Source organism: Lagenorhynchus albirostris, chromosome 11, assembly GCF_949774975.1.
Source record: "Lagenorhynchus albirostris chromosome 11, mLagAlb1.1, whole genome shotgun sequence".
In the NCBI taxonomy this organism is placed as follows: domain Eukaryota; kingdom Metazoa; phylum Chordata; class Mammalia; order Artiodactyla; family Delphinidae; genus Lagenorhynchus; species Lagenorhynchus albirostris.
In genome coordinates this window covers 8,280,278-8,306,195 of record NC_083105.1, presented here as the reverse complement: position 1 = coordinate 8,306,195, position 25,918 = coordinate 8,280,278, and the positions used below count along the sequence as shown (strand labels likewise).

Sequence of the window (25,918 nt, the reverse complement as noted above, 5' to 3'; positions counted from 1 at the left end):
AGTGGCAGGGCAGGAATAAAGACCCAGACGTAGAGAACGGACTTGAGGACATGGGGAGGAAGGGGAAGCTGGGACGAAGTGAGAGAGTAGCATTGACATATATACACTACCAAATGCAAAATGGACGGCTAGTGGGAAGCTGCTGCATAGCACAGGGAGATCAGCTTGATGCTTTGTGATGACCTAGAGGGGTGGGAGAGGGAGGGTGGGAGGGAGTCTCAAGAGGGAGGAGATATGGGGATATATGTATACATATAGCTGATTCACTTTGTTGTATAGCAGAAACTAACACAACATTGTAAAGCAATTATACTCCAATAAAGATATTTAAAAAATGCTGTTAAGTGAAAAATGTAAGATATGGAACAGTGTGAAAAGTATGCTTTTTGAGTAATAAAGAGAGGAAATTGAGAATATATATTATTTGCTTGTTTTTCTACATAAAGAAACTCTCAGGGCTCTTCGAGAGACTAATAAAGACATTATCTACAGGGGAGAGAAAAGGAGACAGTGTAGAGTGAGATATTTCACTGTACTGCCTATCTTTTTATGTATTTTGGTTTTTGAGTCATATAAAATTATTACCTTTCCAAAATCTCTAAAATTAATTAAAAATAGTGGCCATGAAGGATTTTAATATAGGAATTAGTTTATTCAAAGCTAATCTTACTCTTATCTCTTCATCTAAGTTCTGGCATAGGTTTATAATTTAAAGTTGAAAAATACTGAGGAAAGAACAAGCATAAGTTACAGAAAGTTGCATAGCCCTGTAAAGTGAAAGAGGGAGACTAGGACTACGTACCCACGTGAGCAGTGACAATGGTATCTGGCTCCACCATGTTTCCTATTCTCTGTTCTCTTTCCAGAAAATCTACCCCCAGTAAAAAAAAAATCTCTACATTGTGCCTTTCAAAAGTCGTATTGTTTATTAGAATGAACTGTAATGATTCAAAATTACTAATGCAAGCCCACTCAGGTCTCTCAGATTAGAAAATGGCTGAGGCTATGACTCATTCACAAACATCAAAAATAAAAGTATTTAAAGTTAGTGAAAATGGACAACAGATTTCTAATGAAATGGGAAATCCTATGTTAACTTAGAACTTAGTAGAGAAGTATGTTTGCTTCCTGATACCAAATGAACAGGAATATGATGACAATAAGATACTTACCTTGAAGTCGAAGTCGAGCTGTATCCAAGGGAAAAAATACTGTCATTGCTGTCATGCTTCCCTGAAAAGTTTGAAAAGCCTTTAGCCATTACAGTATCACAAAAATAATGAGCCACAACTTTTAAATGAACAAAAAGTTCATTATTATCAATGGGTCAGATGAAATTTTCAGTGAACAAATATACAGAATATTTTTATCTATTGGGATCATTAGTGTTCAAACTTCTGTAGTTATATACTTAAACAGACGTATTTAATTTTCCAGAAGAAATCTCTTTCTCTCTGATATTGAAAAAGTAAATGTAGTGGGTCCCTGGAGATGACAAACTTAGGGATTTACAACCTAGGACACATGTCAAAGACAGCAGGTAAATGGATTTTTAACCTTTCACTGGTCAGCTACTGCTCCTATGCTCTCCTCTGATACCCCCAGAAACCAAAAAATCTAGTGATCAAACAGATATGTATTTCTATACTCTCTGCTTAATCAATATATTCACCACAATATAAGAATCATATTGTTCTTTAAAATCATATTGTTCTTTAAAACAGTTCTGTTTGCTTATGTTTTAAAAAAGAGGGACAGGGCTTCCCTGGTGGCGCAGTGGTTGAGAGTCCGCCTGCCGATGCAGGGGACACGGGTTCGTGCCCCGGTCCAGGAAGATCCCACATGCCGCGGAGTGGCTGGGCCCATGAGCCATGGCCGCTGAGCCTGCGCGTCCGGAGCCTGTGCTCCGCAAAGGGAGAGGCCCGCGTACCACAAAAAAAAAAAAAAAGAGGGGCAATATCTTTGCTAAAAATTCTATAAATAATTTATCCAAGATAACATGACAAAAATTATGACTGGAAAAAAAAAGAAGCCAACAACCAGTCTTTTCATTCATAAGGCCCTGTGACAGATAAAAACCACAAGTATACAGTTAGGGATAAAATTATATGCATAATATCTCCAGGTGGGTTTATGGTTCTCAACCTAGATGCAGGCCCAGTGGTATATATTCTCAGGCATAAGGTCAAGTTTTAAGCTACTGATAGAATAACAGTAACATACATATTTTTATCATGATAACAATGGGAAACTAGGTCAACTTTATAGATAAGAATAAAAATGTGCTAGGTCTCTTATCTATTTAAATAGATCAGCCTATTTGACAAGGAAGAACACTGTATTGTCCCATTAGTTACTCTTCGAAACTCAGATTAAATGTTAACACCCTACCAATCAGGTTCCTCTGTGTTCCCACAGCACTTGTTTATATGTCTCTTAGAGCACTCATATTGCAGTGAAACCTAACTCTTCCACCGGATTGTAAGAATATCCAGTTATCTCTTGGTATACCATAGATTCTTAAACAAATGTTTATTAAATTCACTCTACTTTCAGTTATTTATACAACTTAGATGGCTCCCACATAAATGATCTTTCCTAGTAAGAACTAGATAATACTTAATATTTCAAGAAACACTGGATCTGTAAAGGTTTACAGTTTACAAATCTATTCTTCCGGCATCCTTGCTCACCTTACAGGCAATTTCCAAGAAAAATGGGGGCTGCAAAGCTGGAGAACGCTTATCAAGGTTATTAAGGCCTTTACTTCCTATCACGTGGTACTAGCACACCTATGCAAAAAAGTCCTGCCTGGAAACTACTTTTTCATACAATTGGATTACCTCCATCCCTCTTCCCTGTCAGCTTTAAATAGACACCTGAAGTTTCCTAACTTAGAAGACCCTGCCCTACCTACCTTGAAATCTTAAAGTACATTTTACACCAAGATAAAGAGAACAGTCTGTCCAAAGAGCTCAAAGATCTATTACCTCCTCAAGGACTAGCATAAAAAACTCAAATCTGTAAAAATAAAAAACACTTAAAATTGTATTAGTACTGGAAAGACTGGATCCAGATGGTGAACTGAAAACCTACCATTGCCTCCTCCCCATTCCAATCACTAATAATGAGAGAAGATTTATATATAAAAGTGTTGTGTAGAAAAACAAAAGGGGTCTGAATGGTGGACCAGAAATTAAAAGGATAGCAGAGTGAGGCTGTTCTGAAAGAAGAAATCACAGACCAAAATGCACAGACAATAGCTATGGCAGGCAGAAAAATGGCCCCCTGAAAGATGAACACATTCAAATCCACAGTACTTGTGAACATGTTACATTACATGGCAGGTTGCTAATTGGCTGATCTTAAAATAAGGAGTTTAGTCTGGATTTTCTGAGTGGGTCCTTAAAAGGGTCCTTAAAAGTGGAAGAGTAGGTCTTCCCTGGTGGCACAGTGGTTAAGAATCCGCCTGCCAATGCAGGGGACATGGGTTCGAGCCCTGGTCTGGGAAGGTCCCACATGCCGTGGAGCAACTAAGCCCGTGCGACACAACTACGGAACCTGCGCTCTAGAGCCCGCGAGCCACAACTACTGAGCCCGCGAGCCACAACTACTGAGCCCGCACACCTAGAGCCTGTGCCCTGCAACGAGAAGCCACCACAAAGAGAAGCCCACACACCGCAATGAAGAGTAGCCCCCGCTCGCTGCAACTAGAGAAAGCCCGCGCGCAGCAACCAAGACCTACCCAACGCAGCCAAAAAAAAATAAAATAAAAAGTGGAAGAGTAGGTGGGAGTGAGGCAACGGAGGACTCAACCCATCATGGCTGGCTTTAAGATGGACAAAGGGGCCACTAGCCAAGGAATGTGGGCAGCCTCTAGAAGCCAGAAAAAGGAAATGGATTTTCTCCTAAGGGCCTCCAGAAAGGAACATGACCCAGTTGACACCTTAATTTTAGCTCAGTGAGCTGTACATCAGACTTCTGACCTACAGATATTAAACTTGTGTTGTTTTAAACCATTCAATCTGGTAACCTGTTACAACAGCAATAGAAAACTAATAAAACAGGATTACTACAAATGGTGGGGACCAGCCCAGGGAAGCAGAAGGGAGCTCTGGGGTGACTTTCCGGTTGACTAGCTGGTACCGTGACAACCACAGCCAGGCAGTCCCCACCCCAGGCAGTGACTGTGAATATGGAAACCTGAACTTGCCTGAGGTGAGCAGAAACGCTGAGACCTAGCCACTGTCACACCTTGCCAGAACACATGCCACCTTTATACCACAGTTCCTGGAAGCCGCCAGCAGTAAACAAGTACAGGCAGGGGGAGGGGCGCGCAGTGGCAAGGAAGTAAAAAGCTTACTAGTTTTACCCTATTTAAGAAGAGGATATACACATACACACATGAGTTTATTCTAGGTTTTGGCAAAAAACCTAAGTTTAAATGTGAGAGTTAAAGATGTAAGGGTGAAATGGGGGTTTCCACTGCCAGCAATATGCTGGCATATACCACACACTACAAAATACCTAGAACTGTTAACTAAAATATAAAATATTTAAAAAATTTAAAAATAAAATATAACACGTACCCTTTAAATGATTAGCTGAACCTCCTTGGGGCCACAAAGAAGAGTAGAAACCCATAGGGTTAAGCAGCCTCCTTGGTGTTCACTGAGAGGATTTTTTTTGCGAGTCTAAGTGATCAAGGGGCTTTGTTATTATTATTTTTTTAACTGAAGTGGAATTCCCATAACATAAAATCGACCACTTGAAAGTATACCATTCAGTGACATTTAGTAAGTACATTCATAATATTGTGTAACCACCACTTGTATCACGTTCCAGAATATTTTCATCACCCCGAAGACAACCCTGTGCCTGTTAAGCAGGCATGCCCCACTTCCCCCTCCACTCGGCCCTGACAACCACTAACCTGCTTTCTGTCTCTACAGATGTACATATTCTGGACATTTCATATAAAAACTATTGTGCAAGATGTGACCTCTTGTGTCTGGCTTCTTTCACCCAGCACAGTGTTTTCAAAGCTTATCCACTTTGTAGTGTGTATCAGTTCTTCTTTCTTTTTTATGGTCGAGTAAAATTCCCTTGTATGTATAATATGACATTTTGTTTATTCAAAATGCTTTGTAATGAGATAGAGGTAATGGTTGCACAACACTGTGAACAGACTAAATACCACTGAACTGTAGAATTTAAAATGGTTAATTTCGTTATGTGAGTTACATCTCAATTTAAAAAAAAATTTAATCCTCACAACAACCATATGAGGTAAGTACTATTATTCTCTCCATTTTATAGATGGGGAAAAAGACACTAAGAGGTTTTGCAACTTTTCTCAAGTCGTACACTTTGCAGGTGGCAGAATCAGTATTTGAACGTAGTCCGTCTGGCTCCAGAGTCCATACTTAACAAGTGTTGTAATTAAAACTTAAAAATTTACTAATATAGAACTAAAAATTAGCTTTAAAATAAAGGCAATATAGTAATACGGGACCTACTTTATGTGTCAAAAAAAATTTTTTTTTATGGACTAGTCTGGAAACCCAGCAGAGAGCCTGGCATAGCATAAGCCCTGAACTTGTTAATAAATGTATGACTGTATCCACCTACATATAAACTTAATATCTATGAGAAAGTGTATTGCAAATGCTAAAGGTAAATTTAGAACATAGCTATTCTGTACATTGGGGATTTGCTATATTTGTCTCCTGACCAAGCAAACACACAGATAGATGACTATTTTCGTAAGCAGCTGTTACCTGAAGGAAAATATTTATTATATATGCAAGTCTTATGCTAAGCTATACAATCATATGATTTTTCAGAATTTGAATTAAATTCCTCTTTTCATAAATACTCAGTGTTGTTTTTTTTCTCTAGGACTGCCTGTTTACTTATATAAAATTAGAAGGCAAAAAATAGTAAGAAGGTAACTACAAGGTACAACCCTGTTGTGCCAGAGAGGCATACAAATCAACCCATTATCGTGAGTCCCACAGAATTCTAACCATCTGAGTGGGAGTTCTATTGCTGACAACAATTACAATTTAAAAGACTATTTCCAGAGAAACAACCTTCTTGTATCTCACCAAAATCAAACATTTTTAGTCACAACATTCTACCATCCCCTTCTGGCATTTAACCATTTGGTGCTACACCACACTGGCACCTGGAGCTGGAAAAGCCTTCAGAGATAACCTAGCAGTGCAGACCCTTCCCCTGTGAACTGAGAAGTCTTGGACAGGGTTGTTAAGAGGTCTGCCTAAAGCCAGAGTGGCAGAGGCGGAGTTAGAACCTAGCTCTCTTCAACTCCAAGTTCTACTGTTCACTGTTCTACCTAAGTTCTCAACCTTTTTGCAATCAAGATATAAGTGACTTTTCATTTTTCTCTTCTAATTGTAAAAGTATACACAATACAAACACACACACACACACACACAAAATCCGGGAAATTCTTAACAGGGACTATACAAGGAGAGGAAGGAATTAAAGATGGCTTCCATTTCTCTTGTGATACATCTCTGTATAATTATTATTTGTAAACAATAAGTACGTGTTACTTTTAGTTTTGAAATTAACCATTTTAAATTGTACAGTTCAGTTTAGTTTTGAAAGTTCTTTTTCAAACTTGATTTAAATGCTACTCATTTCCCTCGAGGTATTTTAGCTGTATCTGACAAGTTTCTTTCTTTACAACTCAGTGGTCTTTCATATATCCACAAAGTTGCACAACATTCACCACTACCAACTCCAGAACATCCATTGCGGAGCACAGGCTCCGGACGCGCAGGCTCAGCGGCCATGGCCCATGGGCTCAGCCGCTCCACGGCATGTGGGATCTTCCCGGACCGGGACACGAACCCGTGTCCCCTGCATCGGCAGGCGGACTCTCAACCACTGCGCCACCAGGGAAGCCCCTCCAGGACATTTTTATCACCTTAAAAGAAAATCCATACCCATTAGCAGTCACTCTCCATTCTCTTCCTCCCACACCCTGGCAACCACTAATCTGTTTTCTGTCTCTATTTTGCCTCTTCTGCACATTTCATGTAAATGGAACCAAATAACACATGATCTTTTGTGGCTGGCTTCTTTCAAGGCTCATCCACGGGGACTTCCCTAGTGGTCCAGTGGCTAAGACTCCATGCTCCCAAGGCAGGGGGCCCAGGTTTGATCCCTGGTCAGGGAACTATATCCCACATTCCACAACTAAGAGCCCACATGCCTCAACTAAGGATCCCAACGAAGATCCCACATGTCTCAACTAAGACCCAGCACAGCCAAATAAATAAATAAATATTTAAAAACAAAAAAACTCATCCATGTTATCAAATCAGAACTTCGTTCTATATTATGGTTGAAAAATATTCTATTATATGGATATACCACATTTTGTTTATCCACTCATCTGTTGATGGATTTGGGTTGTTTCCACTCTTTGGCTTTATGAAAAATGCTGCTACGAACATTCCTGTAACAAGTTTTTATATGGATGTCTTCAGTTCTCTAGGAGTGGAATTGCTTGGTCATATGTTCTATGTTTAACATTTTGAGGAACTACCAAACTGTTTTCCACAGTGACTACATAATTTTATATTCCCACCAGCAAAACAAGGTTTCAAATTTCTCCATATCCTTTCAACACTTGTCATTACCTGTGCTTTTTGATTATAGCCACCCTAGTGGGTGTGAAATAGCGTCTCATTGTGGTTATGATTTGCATTTCTCTGATAAGTAATGCCATCCAGCATTTTTTCATGTGTTTATTGGCCACTCATATAACTTCACAGGAGAAACGTCTATTCATATCCCTTGTACATTTTTTAATTGGGCTATTTGCCTTTCTATTATTGAGTTGTAAGCAGTCTTTACATATTCTGGATACCAGACGCTGTATCAGATAAATGACTTATGAATGTATTCTCCATTCTGCTGTCTTCACTTTCTTGATAGTATCTGAAGCACAAAAAGTTTTAATTTTGATCAAGTCCAATTTACATATTTTTTTATTACTTGTGCTTTTGGCATTATATCTAAGAAACCACTGCCTAATCCAAGGTTGTAAAGATTTATGCCAATGTTTTCATCTAAGAGTTTTGTAGTTTTAGTTCTTACATTTAGGTCCGTGGTTCATTTTGAGTAAATTTTTGTGTATGGTGTGAAGTAGGGGTCCAACTTCATTTTGTTGCATGTGGATGTCCAGTTGTCCCTGCACAATTTATTGGAGACTGCTCTTTCCCCATTGATGTTCCTTGGCATCCTTGAACACAAATTTGTAGGTTTATTTTTTGGACTCTCAATTCTGTTGTTGATCTACCTGTCTATCCTTATGCCAGTACCAGTCTCTTGATTACTGTAGCTCTGTACTAAGCTTTGAAATTGGGAAGTATGAGTCCTCCAACTTTTTTTGGCTATTCTGGATCCCTTGCATTTTCATATATACTTTAGGATCATCTTATCAATTTCTGCAAAAAAGCAAATTGGAATTTTGACAGGGAGTACACTGAATCTGTAGATCCTTTTAGGGAGTGTTGCCATCTTAACAATCTTGGCCTCCAATCCACTTATTCAGAGGATGCCTTCCCACTTACTTAGGTATTTTAATTTTTTTCAGTGATGACTTATTTTCAGTATAGCTACAAGTTTTAGTATGCACCATCTGTGCTATCACTCAGTTTTAAATGCATTCTTATTTCCATTATGATTTCTTCTTCTTTAACCCATAGATCATTCAGTAATGTGTTTAATGCTCCAACATATATGTTTTATATATATATATGTATATATATATTTATATTCTAAAGTTACCTTTTTGTTACTGGTTGCTAGCTTAATTGCACTGTGCTTCAAGCATTCTGTACTATTTCAAAACTTTTTCAAAATTTAAGTTTTGCTTTACAGCCCAGTAAATGGTCAGTCTTCATAACTTTTCCATGTTTGGCTTGAAAATAATGTGTATTTTGCAGTTGTTGGGTACAATGTTCTGTATGTATCTATTAGGTCAAGTTTGTTAAATACATATTCAATCTTCTATATTTTTTCCCTCCTTTTTTGTTCTATCAATTACTGAAGGATATATTAAAATCTACCACTTCGATGACAGGTTGGATATTTCCTCTTAAAGTTTTATTAATTTTTGCTTTAAAGATATTGAGACTATATTATTAGATGAACACAAACTTAAAACTGCTTTATTTTCCTGACATACTGAGCCTTTTTCTCTATGATGTCATTCTCTTGATCTCTAGTAGTGACATTACTGTAGTCTATTTTGTCTGATGTTAACAGTTTTGGCTTAGTATTTGTCTAGCATGTCTTTTCTCACACTTTTACTTTCAAACTTTCTGTATCCCTTTCTTTTAGACATATCTTTTATAAATAGCATTTTTCCCTTTTGAAAACCAATCTAGCACAATTTCTTTTAACTGAAACACTTAGTTCATTAACATTTATTTGGATTTATAGTTGTCATCTTTTTTATAGCCATGCCATGTGGCTTGTGGGATCTTAGTTCCCCGATCAGGGATCAAACCCAGGCCACAGCAGTGAAAGCTCAGTGTCCTAACCACTGGACTACCAGGGAATTCCCAGTTGTCATCTTATTTTGTGCTATGTGTCATACATGCTCTATGTTGCTTTTTCTGCCCTTTACTGCTTTCTTATTTGACTAGAGTTTCCAATAAATTTTAAGTTATAGTTTCTAATTCTTTTACAAGCTATCTAGTAATTACAACATATATTCCTAACTTATCAATTCTAAAAATATTCATTAGGTTTAGAATTTCTCCAAGTGAGGATCTTGCTAGTGGCAAACTGCTTTTGATGATCTGAAAATGTCTCTATTTCGTGTATGTTTTTAAACTTTTCACTGGACATAGCATTCTAGGTAGGAAGTCATTTTCTCTCAGCAAAATGTAGAAAACATTCCAGTTTCCTGACTACAATCATTGCAAGTGAGAATCAGGTTTCAGCTAAATTATCCTTTAGCTCACTAATTCTACCTTCAGCTGTGTCTAATATGGTACAAAAACACTTGAATTTGAACCCATCACTCAGCTTCAACAATGATCAATTCATAGCTATGCATTAAATATTTTAATTTTAAATGTTTATTTGATCAAAGCAGAGCATGCATATACTTTAAAAAGTCATGTAATATAAATGACAAAATAAGTAGTTCCTGCCCATTTTATACAATCTTCCTCCCCAGAGGAAAGTATTTTCTTTTAGCTGTATCTTTTGTAATTTACACAACTCCATATAACTTTAAAATATCCTGGTATCTTTTGATTCATCAATTTTAGACATTATTCACCTTCTATTACAGAGGGTAAGAATTTAGCTCTCATATTCCCCTCTGCTTCTTCTGCCAGCCCTCTATGAGTTTTGATTTTTGCTTAAATCAATATTTAGTGTTCCCATGACTATCACACAATCAATTTTTAAATTTCAATTATTTTACTTTCCATTTCTAAATATTCTACGTGGTTAATTTTCAAATCTGCTTGGCCAATGTTAGTTTCTTGTTCTTTGCACATATTTTCTAGCCTTTTATTTTTATACAGACTAAACAGCTTTTAAGATTGTGACTGAGAAGTCCATTTTCTGATTGTTGCTCCTGTCTACTGTACTTGTTCACATTGCCTTGTTTCTCTGTTAGTTTCGTTAATTTGGATGGAGCTGCTCATTTCCCTTAAAATTTTATTTTTGGGCTTTTTTTTAGACCTGATAAAGGTAAGTACCTCTGGAAAGGATTTCTGCCAGGCACTCTGGGGACCCACCAACCTGGAATCGCTCTAAGTTACTCACTTTAGGTTTTCCAATCAAACAGTGAGAATTCAGGCTGCAACCTAAGGGAGGACCTGTGGCTTCAAAATGTCAGTGGTGATTTCCTCTCTCAAATTAGTGCCAAGGTTGGAGACAGCCGATTTTCCTGGGGAGGAGTAAGTTTATTTCCCATTTACCTTTATAGCGCATTCCTTTGGGATTTCAGGTTTATTCGGTGATCCCCTACTGGACTTACCTTGGACAGAATGGACTCTTTCTTTTCTTCCCTGTATCTCTGTAAGCTACAAATCTAAAGCTCGTGTCTACCTGGCTAAGCAATTCCTACAGGGCAAAGACTGCCCTCCTTGACTCTGGGTCCTGACTTCACTCATTCTCTATTTCTAAAAGTTCCTTACCTTCCTGTCACCTTATTAATGCTTTTAAGAAGTAACTGTTTTGGGCTTCCCTGGTGGCGTAGTGGTTGAGAATCTGCCTGCTAATGCAGGGGACACGGGTTCGAGCCCTGGTCTGGGAAGATCCCATATGCCGCGGAGCAACTAAGCCCATGAGCCACAACTACTGAGCCTGCGTGTCTGGAGCCTGTGCTCCGCAACAAGAGAAGCCGCGATGGTGAGAGGCCCACGCATTGCGATCAAGAGTGGCCCCCACTTGCCACAACTAGAGAAAGCCCTCGCACAGAAACGAAGACCCAACACAGCCAAAAATAAATTAATTAATTAAGAAAAAATAAGTAACCGTTTTTTAAAAAATATTTTATACAGATTTTTTTAAATTATAAAGGGAAGTTTTCAGGAGAAAGTTTGATAAGCTCCTTAGAAACAGGAATCCCATTTTAGGTATTTTACAATGGACTGTTGCTAGTCTTAGCAAATAAATATTTAAAAATATTTGTGAGTGTGTTTATTCCTTTGCTATTTATTCTATTTTGTTCTTATTTCATAAGATTGTATACGGGCAGGTTGGTGACATATTCACATTTTGAATCTATTACCCCATAGCATCTACCACCTCTCTTCTATGTTCCTTGGATATTTAACAATTGAACTGAGAAATTTATTCTTAACTTAATCACCCTGCCTCCAAAAATTTATAAAATTTTGTAGTGTAACAAATAGTAAACAAAAGCAAATCAGAACAAACATAAAATAGCTACCATTTCACCTGGACGTGAAAATTAGGAAAATGACAAAATCAGGGAGAAAAAACCCCCAGAAATCTTAAATTAGGCCCTTTGTACACAAGTGTCTGATTAAAAGACACACCAAAGGCCTTTTAGGGAGCCATTCAAGTAACCTTAAAAGCTTTCAACCTGAAAGACCAGAGCACAAATACAAACACTGCTTTAGCAAAGTACATCTGATTTAAAATACTAAGGCCTTGAATCACTTTGAGTGGTGGCTAGGAAAACGGAGAAGGGATATCTACCAGAAGAACTAAAAAAGAACTATAAAAGAAAGAATCAGGGACTTCCCTGGTGGTCCAATGGCTAGGACTCCATGCTCTCAATGCAGGGGGCCCGGGTTCGACCCCCGGTCAGGGAGCTCGATCCTACATGTCAGAACTAAAAGATCCCGCATGCCACAACTAAAAGATCCTGCACCAGCAACGAAGATCCCGCGAGCTGCAACTACGACCCAGCACAGCCAAATAAATATGCAGTCAATAAATATCCAGTCTACGTTTTTTTTTTTTTTCAGTCCACCTTTTAATCTGGCTGTGACACAAACCCACGTGGTGTGGAACTGAAGCACCCAACACCACAAAGTCAGAAGGAAGCAGTAGGGCAAACTTGGTCAAGGCTTGGTTCTGCAAGCGTGTGCCATCTTATGGGAATGACAGACAGGGACACACATAAATATAGAAGCAGAGTATCACGCCCTTTAAGTACGAACAATGACGGCCTACTAACCAAATTCAACCATTCCCAAAATGCTACTTCACTCCTGAAGGATGAAAAATAATCCAAAAAAATGCAATGCTAGTTCCAAAGTCAATTTCCAGAGGAGTCCAGAAATGGTGGTTGAGTCACAGGAGCACAACTGAAATCAGTGTACAGCATCTCCTGATGGAGTATACGGCATTACTGGACAGAAGATTATTTTTAAAAGAAATCAACTAAAATACACTGTCAGTGGTAGATCTGGAGCTAATGAAATTCCAAAGATGAAAGCCACTTATTGTGGCTTTCACATTCAAAAATGTTATTCACCTAATCAGAGTTAATGTAAGTCTTTCCCCTGATACAACAAACAAGCTAACTCTCATACCCATTCAAAGATACACAAGTTAAACAAAAGGCTTAATAGATAACACACCTGAGTGCCCAAGGGAAAAATCATGGGCTCTGGAAGCATGCTCTCCTTGACTCTGGGTCCTGACTTCACTCATTCTCTATTTCTAAAAGTTCCTTACCTTCCTGTCACCTTATTAATGCTTTTAAGAAGTAACTGTTTTGGGCTTCCCTGGTGGCGTAGTGGTTCTGGTCCCAGCTACAGTACATACTGTATAAGAAATTACTGGGGTTCTGGTCCCAGCTACAGTACATACTGTACAATAAATTACTTCAAATCTCCATGCCTCAATCTCCCCATTTGTAATTTGGGGACCAATAAAAAATGTGGAGGTTGCTGTGAGAAGTGAGAATTAACTTATGGAAAGACCCAGCATCATTTCAAGTACACAGTTGGCATTCAACAAATGTTGCTTCCTATATATCCTTTTTACAGCATTTTTTAGCAGTGGGGCTCAATATTAATCAGGGTCCTAAAATTAGCAACGGTTACTTACACTCCTTCCAAAAGAGCAACTGTCATTTAGTAAAAAATAAAGGTACTTCCCTGGTGGCACAGTGGTTAAGAATCCACCTGCCAATGCACGGGATACGGGTTCGAGCCCTGGTCCGGGTAGATTCCCACATGCCGCGGAGCAACTAAGCCCGTGTGCCGCAACTAATGAGCCTGCGCTCTAGAGCCTGTGAGCCACAACTACCGAGCCTGTGCTCTAGAGCCCGCGAGCCACAACTACTGAGCACGTGTGTCACAACTACTGAAGCCCACGCACCTAGAGCCCGTGCTCCACAACAAGAGAAGCCACCACAGTGAGAAGCCCGCACCCCGCAACGAAGAGTAGTCCCCACTCGTCACAACTGGAGAAAGCCTATGTGCAGCAACGAAGACCCAATGCAGCCAAAAATAAATTAATTAATTAATTTTTTTAAAAAAAGAATAACTGCTCTTTCAGAAGGAGCTTCAAGAAGGTAGGAGGGTCAACAGTGTAAAATACTACAAAGAAGTCGAATCAAATAAGAATGGAAAAAGAGTCAGTAGACTAAGTCAGCAGAAAGTCAGTGATGGCCTATGGAAGAGCAGTTCCAGCAATCAGAGTAGGATGAGGAGGAGAGGCAGGAAGTACAGAATAGTCATTAAATAAACTTAGCATAAAGGGAAGGAGAATGAGCGGCACCTAAGAAGGCAGTGTGTAGACCCGATTGGTATGGTTTTATTACAGGTCAGGGCTGAAGGGAAAAACAATGGAAAAAGATTAAAGCTATAGGAAAGAAGTGAAAATGAATGGAGCAAAGTCCCAAAAGATAACTGTGGGTAGTGTAAGTTGGGCAGGGGCGGGGGGTGGAATCAAGATAGCAGAGACCAGCCACATCTGTTTTTCCTGAGATCAGCACAATGTAGGAAATACTGGGTACAACTGCAGTTGATTCTGTAATAGAAAAAACAGAAACGTTAGAAAGCTCATCCCAAGTAGCCTCTATTTTATCTAGAGCAAAAGCTGAGATCATCTGTTACAAGTGAATGGATACAGTTGACTATACAAGATGAGAGAAAATTTCAATTCCACTGAATTTCTAAAATTGGGTACAAATACTGTATTTTCAAGAATATCTCTGAGGGGCTTCCCTGGTGGCACAGTGGTTGAGATTCTGCCTGCCGATGCAGGGGACATGGGTTCGGGCCCCGGTTCGGGAAGATTCCACATGCCACGGAGCGGCTGGGCCCGTGAACCATGGCCACTGAACCTGCACATCCGTAGCCTGTGCTCCGCAACGGGAGAGGCCACAACAGTGAGAGGCCCGGGTACCGCAAAAAAAAAAAAAAAATCTCTGAAAAAGAAACGAATGATTATGGCCTTACTACACTATTACAGGTATTGTAATAGGTACTCCACAAGTGTTACCACATTGGCTTCTCAAGAGAACCCAGTAAGTAAAGTGTTATTGTTTTCATTTTACAGCTCAGAAAACTCAGGTTCAGAAAGAAAACATAAATGACCCAAGATGACACAGATAGTTACGTCTTACTCCAAATCCCTTTTTCAGCTATTCTACCATATTTGTTCCTTTAAAAAGATTAAGTCATATAAATACCATATGATAGCTCTTATATGTGGAATCTAAAATATGGCACAAATGAGCTTATCTACAAAACAGAAACAGACTCACAAACACAGAGAACAGATTTGTGGTTGCCAAGGGGGAGCAGGGAAGGGAGAGGGATGGGCTGGGAATTTGGGGTTGGTAGATGCAAACTATTACATTTAGAATGGATAAACTACAAGGTCCTACTGTATAGCACAGCAAACTATATGCAGTCTCCTGGGATAGACCATAATGGAAAGGAATATTTTAAAAAAGAACGTCTCTATGTGTATAACTGAGTCACTCTGCTGTACAGCAGAGATTGGCACAGCATTGTAAACCAACTCTACTTCAATAAAAAAATTAAGTCATAGACTACTCAGGCACAAAGCAAATTAAAGTTAGAAAAATAATTCCAATCAAGACTACATAAGAACCTTTAAGATGAAGAGAACTGAACTGAAATGACCCTATTAGCTAAAAAGTTTATTGGGGTGAGGGGGGGAGATGAACAGGCAGAGCACAGAGGATTTTTAGGGCAGTGAAAATAGTCCATATAATAATGTAATTGTGGATACATGTCATTATAAAATTTATCCAAACCCACAGAATGTACAATACCAAGAATGAATCCTAATATAAACTATGGACTTTGGGTGATTATGATGTTCCAATGTAGGTTCATCATTTGTAACAAACGTACCACTCTGGTGGGGGGATACTGATAATGAGGGAGGCTGTGCATTGGCTGGAGGGGAGTGCTGGGGGGGCCCAGAGGATACACGGGAAATCTCTGTACCTTCCTCTCAATTTTGCTGTGAACCTAAAATTGCTCTAAAAAACTAAGTCTTGAAAAAAAGTTTATCAAGATATCAAGATATATTTTGGATGAGTAGTGAGGCAAAGAAGTCCTAAAGATTAAAAGCTATATAAGAATTCAATCATAATTTAGTGGAAGCCTAAATGAAATAAAACAGCAAGGAAGTAAAGACAATGAAGACTTTTTCTAATTACATCCTTTTAAGGTTTCTAAACCAAAGTAATACAACGCCCTCAGATGTATACTAACCTAAGTTAATTCTATGAGAATCTGACTAGATTCAAACTATGGGTCTGGATGAGCCAGCTGTGGAAAAGAAAACCCTTCCAAAAAGAACTTAACATTTAAATTGTTCGATATGTGGTTTAAAGTGCTCCTGATGAACAATTAATGTCCAAGTGCCTACAGTTTGATTATACATGTATATATGTAATATTTAATGTCACTTTTTTCTGAAAATCTAAAGATATTCAGGGGCTAGTTTTGAATTAAACAAAGGGATGGGGAGAAGAGACAAGAAGTATGAAGGAACAGGCAGCTAGGCATAGCAACAGAAGAGTAGCAGAGAAGGGAGACCTGGGTTCTTGCCCCAGGCCTATGACCAAATAACTTACTGGTAATCTTGGCAAAAACACTTAATATACCTGTTTCCATTTTCTTGTCTCTATATGAGAATAAAGATACTTGTCTAAGAGCCTCAGAAACAACCCTATGAAGTGAGTACTATTATCTTCCCCAGTTTATAGATGAGGAAACTGAGGCAAGAGAGATTGAGAGACATGCCCAAGGTCACACATGTGATAAGTGGCAAAACTGGGACTTGAACTCAGGCAGTCTGGTTTCAGAGGCCATACTTTTAACCACTTGTTATATTGCCTACCTATCAAAGTTGTTAACAGATGTGAGAAGATAGGGAATTCTATAAGTACTAAATATTATTATTAAATCTAATATTAAATTAACTAACTCAAACAAGTTAGGATGCATAGAAAATTAGAAAACATAGTTGTGGACAAAAATATTAATGGCTTTCACTTATTGGGCCCCTATTATGTGTCAGATAGTATAAAAGCTGTTTTAATTAAGTTATTTTATTAATATTCACAGAACCCTGTGAGGTTGTTGGCATTTAACAAATTAGAATCAGAGTTAACTAAACTGAATCTGAAAATTTAGGTTTTTGTTTCTAATCTATAAATCAATGAGTAACATTAGGAAAGTCACTTAACCAAGCAATCCCATAGTTTCTTCATAATGGGGTGCTGGGAGGTCACATTAACATCTATACTAAATATTTACCACAGTGAAAAGCTAGAAACAACGCAAATGTCCATAAATTATGGGATACCCATATGATAGAATATTTTATACTAAAAAGCCAATGATTTTTCAAGTCTTTTTAACAACATGATATAGTGGATATCTGATGTTTTGGGCCACACAGCAACATTCCCTTTTCCTGATTTTCTTTACCTCTTCCCACTGTGCACAGTCTTGGTAATATGTCAACGTTGGGGGCTTCCCATTATCTTCACAGGGGCAGCCCACCACTTCTTCCTAAGTACCACCAGGGGTCTTATCCACACCACCACTATACACCTAAGAAGAGCTTCCTGAGGACAGGGACTTTTCCACTGATAACCTTTATATCCAGAAGGCCTTGTACAGAAAATCAACAAGTTCTACTTGGTTTCTACTTCTAAAAGGCAGGTAGTGAGTCTATATGGTAGAAAGTCCACTGTAATGTTAAGTGTATGAGTATGAGCTACAGAGTCAGATAGTTGGGCCTAATTTTCTCTTTTGATACCAACTGGAGAAAAGTGCCCTGAATAAGCCTTCTTACACAGTTCTAAGGAGAGGTATGTCTGGAATTTGAGTCACAGCACAATAATAGGTAGAGTGGAAGGAGAAAGAACTCTTTCATATTTCTGTATGACTTGAATTTTTTAATGATCAGCATTTATTCAATGAAATGTAATTCTTTTAAAACAAATTATGCAATTAAAATTTAAAAAACAATTTTTAAATAAACAATAGGGAAAAAAGAAGACCCCTGAAAGTTACTGATTAATAATTATCATTACAATTCCAAAGTCTGTTTTGGCATCTAAACCCCCTAGACAATTCCAACCAATCTCACTTTTCAAATTCTAGACTAATAAAATCTTTTTTAATTACAAATGTAAACTTCTACAAATAAAATCTATCTTTGGAAGCTAATCTTAGAACCAAAAATATAAAATTATAAACCTAATTATACTCAAAATTTTGAGAAGTATTTACATGCGAGGCCATTAATTGTATCAGACAATAGTCATCAACTGGAGATAAAGCATTCTCCTGAAACAGCACAATTCTGATTTTCAAATACTTGAGATTATCTGCACTTATACCAAAGTGAAGCATAAAACACTCAAAATCACTAATCTGTTTAATTTTTTTTTTTTTTTTTTGCGGTACGCGGGCCTCCCACTGCTGTGGCCTCTCCCATTGCGGAGCGCAGGCTCCGGACGCGCAGGCTCAGCGGCCATGGCCCATGGGCCCAGCCGCTCCGCGGCATGTGGGATCTTCCCAGACCGGGGCACGAACCTGCGTCCCCTGCATCGGCAGGCGGACTCTCAACCACTGCGCCACCAGGGAAGCCCCAATCTGTTTAATTTTTAAAGTGTGTGTGTGTACGCACACATAACACCACACTTGGGGTGAGAAAGTGTAGGACCTGGAAAGAAGTGAATAAGCAAACATGAAACATGTCAACTCAAAAAGGTTGTAGGGGCTTCCCTGGTGGCATAGTGGTTGAGAGTCCGCCTGCTGATGCAGGCGACATGGGTTCGTGCCCCGGTCCGGAAAGATCCCACATGCTGCAGAGCGGCTGGGCCCATGACCATGGCCGCTGGGCCTGCGCGTCCAGAGCCTGTGCTCCGCAACAGGAGAGGCCACAACAGTGAGAGGCCCGCGTACCGCAAAAAAAAAAAAAAGGTTGTAAATCAACATCTTGAACAATGACCCAACAATCTTTTGGGGAGAAGCCACAACTAATTACTCCAGGCAACTCTGAAGTTTATACCAAATCCTGAAGTTTATGCCAGGATTCCAACCCAGGCTGCCTAGCTCAAGTCAGGCATTCAAATGCTCTTAACTACTGTGCTCTCCTGGATCATCTCAAAGCTTTGGTTGAACATCATGGCAAAGGCATTTAATTAAACATGAGCCATTCATTACCACAGTACTATACCATTAAAAGCAATGCCATTTTTCTCGTCAAACGTCTCATCGAATGTAGTGACATTTTGTGGTGAAATTGTTTTCCTTTGGTAGCAACCAGAAGAAAACCGGGTCCATGTTGTGTGGTTTATCCTTAACCCAAAAATTTTCAAAAAGAGTTTGAGAACCACTCTTTGGCATGAAAATTCAAAAGAATAACAAAACACAATGCAATTTCTCATTTAGACATGTGCCAGGAACAGTACTGCCCCGAGGGAAGCAAGAGAAAAAAAATATATTTTTACAAAAGTATATCTATTAGATAATCTAACATAGCTTATGGGAGAAAGAAAAACCACTGCAAATTCAGGGTGCATAATTTCAAGCAGAACTTTTAACAAGAGAAAAATAGGCAACAAGGAGAGAAAAAAAAATAGGAATGTCTTTGCAGGTTAAATAGAGATAGTATCACCTCTACCCCCAATCACTGTCTATAGCAGGGCTCAGAAAACTAAGACCAAGGGCCAACTTGATGCACTGACTGGTTTCATAAATAAGATTTTATTGGAACACAGCTCTGCCCATTCATTTACTTATTGTCAATGGCTGCTTTCAAACTATCATGGCAGGGTTGAGCAGCTTCACCAGAGACGATAAACCTATGTATTTACCATCTGCCTCCTTAAAGCAAAAGTTTGCCAACACTTATTTTCTTTCATAAAACTTAAAACTATCTAAAATTATTTATTTTTTGATTTACTCAATTATTGTCTGACTTCCTCATTGGAATGCAAACTCAATGAAGAAAAAGACTTTGTTCTCCACTATACTTCTAGCACCTAGAACAGTGCATGGCACGTAAAAAGCACTCAGTAAAGATGTTGAATGAATGGCAGTTATTGAGAGAAAGGAGAACAAACATTTCCCATCTTCCCATTTTCTCTTTGTTGCACTATTCTCCCCCCTAATACAGCAAAACAAGTCCTCTCAATTAACCACTGGATTTATCATGTTGATAAATCTAATGGTTAATTCTCAGTCCTCATCTTATCTGACTCACCAGCAGCACCTGACCCAGTTGGTCTACACCCTTCTCCATGCGACTCTCAGAACACCACATTCTCTTAGTTTTCATCCTACCCTAGTGGCCCTTCCTTAGTCTCCTTTGCTGGTGCTCTCATTTCCCCAACCTCTTAATGTTGGCATGTTTCAAGGCTAAGTCTTTGAGACTTTTCTCTCAGTCCACACTCATTTCTTTGTTAGCTCATCTAGTCTCATAACTATTCTTAGGCATTTCAAACTTAAGTAGTCAAAATCCAAAACCATTCTCATCTTTCCCCCAAAAGCTGCTCCTTTACAGTCTTCACCATCTCAGTAAATGGGAATATCACCCTTCCAGTTGCTCAAGACCCAAACTCTTGGGAGTCAACCAACTCGCATCGTGTTACACCCAACATCCAATCTACCATCAAACCCTGGTGGTTCTATCTCAAAATATATTCCAGGTTCATGATCACTTCTCACAACCTCACTGCTACCATCTTAGTCCCTTGACAGTTTCCCTGCTTCCACCCTTGCTCCCGTACAGCCTACTCTCAACAGAGCAGCCAGGGTGATCACGTTTAAAATGTACATCTGCAAGTTGCTGCATGCTCAAAAGAACTTGTTCTAATAGCTAGTTAGCTGTCTTTCACACTCAGAGTTAAAATTCTTACACAATTTGGTCTCCTGAAACCATTTTGCCTCTTTGTTCCCTCCATGCCAGACACACAGGCCTCCAATGCCTATCCTAGAGCATATCAAACAAGCTTCCATTTCAGCGCCTTTACACTGGCTGAAAGCTTGATCTAACTGAATGAACCAGGACTCCTGAATCAGGCACTTCCATGAACTATTGTGTCATCTAATTCACGTAACAACTCTGTGAGGTAGGTGTCAATACCCCCACTTTACAGATTAGTAAAGTGAGGTTTACAGGCCACCCATCTAACAAGTGACGAGTTGGGGTTCAACTCCCATTAGCCTACACAGAACGTGAGCTCTCAGTGCACTTTTGGGGGCCTAGGAGAAGAGGACTCAGTCAGTGATATTCCTCTGAAGTCCCAGTGACTCCACGTGCGTGTTGACAGCTAGAGAAGGATGTGAGAAAGGGCAGGCAGAGAGACAGGACGAGAACCACTGAGGAAGTTACTCAAACCAAGAGTGGAAAGTTTCAAGGAAAAGGGAGTGGTGTCAAATGGAAGCGAGAAATCCAGGAGCCCAAGCACCAAGCACATTCCTCATAGTAAACCACATATGTGGTAGACAGCGACTCTGATCTTGATTTAATTAAAAAAAAAAAGTATCTTCTCCTGCCAATGATATTGGCCAGAGATATCCCTGCTAGGTACTGCCACTTGTCTGCAGCAAGTGTGTGAAAATAGGCTGTAGTTAAGAATGTGATTCAGCAACACAGCTTCACACCTAGGTTTTCCTCTGGCCCAGTCAGACAAAGTTTGGGCGTGCGGTGGGGTGGGTTTAGGGGGACGACTGCCCTTTAAATTTCAGAAGGCAAAGAAAACGGCAATGATCTTCTTCCTGACTCCCTGTGGCGGTGTGGGATCACCGCTGCCTACATCCCAGATATTCTGTAAGAGGTCAAAGCGGTAGCCAGGGGCGGAGGGTGAGTGTCGGGCCTCGCCCCAAATTCTTCCAGCAACATTTCGCCTAGGCTCCATTCCTCTATGTCCCAGTCACGATACGATCTGCTTCTCATCCCCACCCCCCAGCCATATCCCGGTCTGGCCCCAGAAAAGCCCCACACCCCGCAGTGGCCCGGGCATAAAGATCCCGCCTCACCACGGCTCCCGCCACGGCGTGGACCAGGCTTTCGTAGGACAGCACGGAAGCCATAGGTGCGGTTCCCGCAGACCTGGCCACAGTTTTCTCGCAGGAGCCGCAAACAGGCGGTAACAAGCGCCGGAGCCCCGGGAGGCAACGTCACCAGCTCCAACCCCTCAGGCCCACCTCCTCCAGAACTACTTCCGGGTCGCAGGGCGCCCGCCCAGTCTCCCGGCCGTCGGCCGCAGGGGAAGGAAGAGGGAAAGACGGGACTGGGAACGCCCCTTGGCTCTGATTGGCCCCCAGGCCTTGCGCGGGGCGGGGCAGCACTGTGCTGCCCCTATCACGCGGAGCGGTGGGTCGGGCCGAAATTCAGTACGGGATGGCTCAGCTTCGACTTCCGCTACGTTCTCGGGACCTGGCCAGTCGTACTTCACACCTACTGCAACACTGGAGACTTCAGAAAACCTGGACAGCCTCATTTTTCTCCACTTCTCTCCATAAGACAAGATGGAGACAAGCAAGATGGGGGACTCATCTTCCTGTTTCTCTTTTGAGACTTTACTCGTATTTGCTCTCGCTAGTATTTTTAGTCACATTTTGGTCAAGAGGAAATAAATGTTGATTGGGCAAGGTTCTCCCCTCTGAAAAACCCTGGTGGGAAGAGAACTTGAGCTTCAGGAAATCAAAATGATCAGATGGAGGTGGGGACAAACTAGTAGGCACCCAGGAAAATCATTTGACCTCTTGGTTTCCTCCTTTGTGGAATGACAAGTGTTCATACCGTGAGGATTAGAAAAGTTAATTTACGTAGACGTACTTTATAAAATACCGAAAAAATTTACCATGTTACAAAGCGAAAACCCAAACTACACAGAACTAGAAAAATCACATTCTAGCCCTCACCCACAATTACTCGAGCACCATAGCTTTGTGCGTCTGCCTGTTTCAGTACCAGTAAGTTTACTTTTATAATATCTTTGCTGATAGTCCTTGACTGCTTGCTACAGCCAGGCCCAGTGCTTTACGCCCTTTATCACATTTACTCCCAGGAAAGGGCCCCAACAATGTTTACCTGGTCATGTTTTCACAAAACTTGCATAAAATATTTTAAATGCTATTGGTTAAGATTCCTTTCCACTTAAACACCCTTTCATTTACAGTGGTGCTACAGTGACGACAGCTAGGTTAAAAGCAAGTTTGGGCACACAGTTGGATTTAGAGATATTTATATGTATTAATACAGGTTACTGCTAGACATCCTATGTTAGGAATCGCTTCCAGGAATGCTCCCACCACTCCCTAAGGTCATGACATGAGGTGCAGGTCCAAAAGTCAAATGAAGATAGGATTCTGGCAGTGGAACACAAAAGCTTGTCCGCTGTAAAATTTAACCAGAGGACTCAGTTCTCACAGACTCCTACTTAAATTGGAAGCTCTCTCAAGAAAAAACTGGACTATGTAGCATACAGATTTATAAACACACTTTACAAATACTTTCCCTTTATGATGGTAATTGAACAGTATTTTTCAGAATTACCATTTGTCAGGTATGACCTAGAGCAGACAGCACGTCTATCTGTGTGAAATCTTTTGCATCCCAGCTATCAAAAAATATTTTGATCAAGATGGAATTATCTATTCTATTGAAAACACAAAAGTCATATAATCAGAGTAGGCAGCAGAAAATGTAGCAATTCCATAGGTATATCATTTATTAAATGGAACTATCTCTATAGTTGTGATGCTTGAGATATTTCCAATTTCTAAAAGTAACATTTTGCTCATTCTAAACATTCACTTTCACATCTCAGTATTCCTAATTATATACTGTTTTTCTTAAAGAGGGCTCCCTGAATTATATAAGCACTAAGTCCCACACTACATAAACGATATACTAAAAATTTAGCATCATTCTGTTCACAACCATACCATCATTACAAAATAGTTAAAAATAACCTAGCCATAACTGATTACCTTCCTATTTGTTTATACACTGCCATATGGTCAGGTTACTTACACCGCAACCTGAAAATATCCTCGTGATCTGCGAGTGAACTACTTAAGGACATCCTGATTATATACCAGATACCTAGAATTTCATAGCACTTACACACGAGTTTATGCGAATTCTATTTACCTCCTTACTACTCTGGTTCCACCTAATGCTTAGAATCCAGTTTTAAAACTTTTGCCAACAAGACATGCCTTACTCAGTTTAGATTTGACTTCTTGGAAGTTTACCAGCTATCCTTAACTATATTTTCCTATGTACTTTAGGCGACGCGCCCCCAAATATATGCACTCCAAAGTATGCTTTATTGGTTATAAATATTGGTACATACTAATTTTTTAAAATTACGGCACCAAACTTTTTTTTTTTAGATGTTGGGGGTAGGAGTTTATTAATTAATTTTTGCTGTGTTGGGTCTTCGTTTCTGTGCGAGGGCTTTCTCTAGTTATGGCAAGCGGGGGCCACTCGTCATCGCTGTGCGTGGGCCTCTCACCATCGCGGCCTCTCTTGTTGCAGAGCACAGGCTCCAGACGTGCAGGTTCAGTAGCTGTGGCTCACGGGCCTAGCTGCTCTGTGGCATGTGGGATCCTCCCAGACCAGGGCTCGAACCCGTGTCCCCTGCATTAGCAGGCAGATTCTCAACCGCTGCGCCACCAGGGAAGCCCGGCACCAAACTTTTTAAAACTAATTATTTCTTGTCCCTCTAATTGGGCCCATCACAAGTGGACTAACAGCACAATTATGCCATCAGACTTCTACTAGGAAAAACCCCTGTGGAGGTGCATTGTCAGCACCAATGATATGATATGCCTTATTTAACTAATGCCCTTCAAATGTACATTTAGTTTTCAATTTCTTAAATGAACAGTTCTGCAAGAAGCAACCTAGTACAGAGGGGAGGCAGCAGAGCATAGAATTTAGGAACAAGACATTTGAAGCCACACGCCTGATGAGAATCTCAGCTCCACAAATCAACTATGTTATCTTGGACAATTTACATAAGTGCTTCAGTTTCCTCATCTATATAAAATGGGGAGGAGTACTCACCCTTGTGGTCATTACCAGAATCAAGTCAATACTTGCAGAATAAAAGTGCTTGGCACAGATTACTACTCACCAGATGTATGTGCCTACTTGGGTGCATTAATTTTAGATATGAGCAAATCTCTAAAATACTGCTTCTCCCTTATCCCATTAGGCCAGTATTTCCTAGTGTGGCAGATTGCTAGTTGTTACTCTGGGTCTTTTCTCCATTTTCTCTGTAGTAGTAATTATTTTTGTTGGGCACATGACCACACAGCTATGGAATATTTTCTAGGTTTACTTGGAGCTAAATATTGTCTCAAGACAAAACAAAAATGACCAATGGGATATGAGGACAGAATGTTACTTCCATGGATTAGCATCAGTATCTCAGTATACACTTCCCTGGTGCCTTCTCCAGTTTTTTGGGGCTAGATGAGCACCAGAGCAAGCATCTTTGAACACAGCAATGGAAGCTCCCTTCTAAATACGGCACAAGTGCTTACCTCTGAACTGTGACCTGAAGCAATGTAAAGCTCTATTTTACTTAAGCTAATATATTTTTAGGGGTCCTTGTTAACACTGTATAATCTAAAGTCTACTGTGCTTAGTAAATACCTTAGGATTAGTGATATAGAGACATAAAACAAATGGAACATGTGCTGAAAAAAAGGGGAGTGGTGGTGGGAAGAGTCAATATCCAGTCTGAAGCCACACTTTATTTTTAACGTAGCTAGAAATATCCAATAACTATATATATATATATATATTTATTTATTTTAATAATGATGCCATTGATCACTGTGAATCAGCCAGGAACAAAGATCACCATGTGTTTTTCTTTTTTTTTAAACCCCTC

The 25,918-nt window shown here is 39.8% G+C and overlaps 1 protein-coding gene across 7 annotated transcripts in view; it reads right to left on the bottom strand.

Annotated features, from left to right (window-relative positions):
* The window catches only part of SLC25A17 (solute carrier family 25 member 17), a 54,952-nt gene extending 32,750 nt beyond the window's left edge, over positions 1 to 22,202 (bottom strand). For 5 of the 7 annotated variants that reach the window (XR_009543335.1, XM_060165075.1, XM_060165077.1 and 2 more), the window contains exons 1-2: positions 22,041 to 22,202; positions 1,173 to 1,233 (exon numbers count right to left, since the gene is read on the bottom strand). Coding sequence is in view for 6 of the 7 variants with exons in the window: in XM_060165075.1 (XP_060021058.1) it covers positions 1,173 to 1,233; positions 22,041 to 22,094 (115 nt within the window). In the remaining variant the exon portion in view is untranslated. Of the gene's footprint in view, positions 1 to 1,172; positions 1,234 to 4,589; positions 4,788 to 22,040 lie in introns of those variants that run through there. The other 2 variants (XM_060165074.1, XM_060165076.1) reach the window with 2 other exon arrangements.
* Positions 22,203 to 25,918: the final 3,716 nt, after the last annotated feature.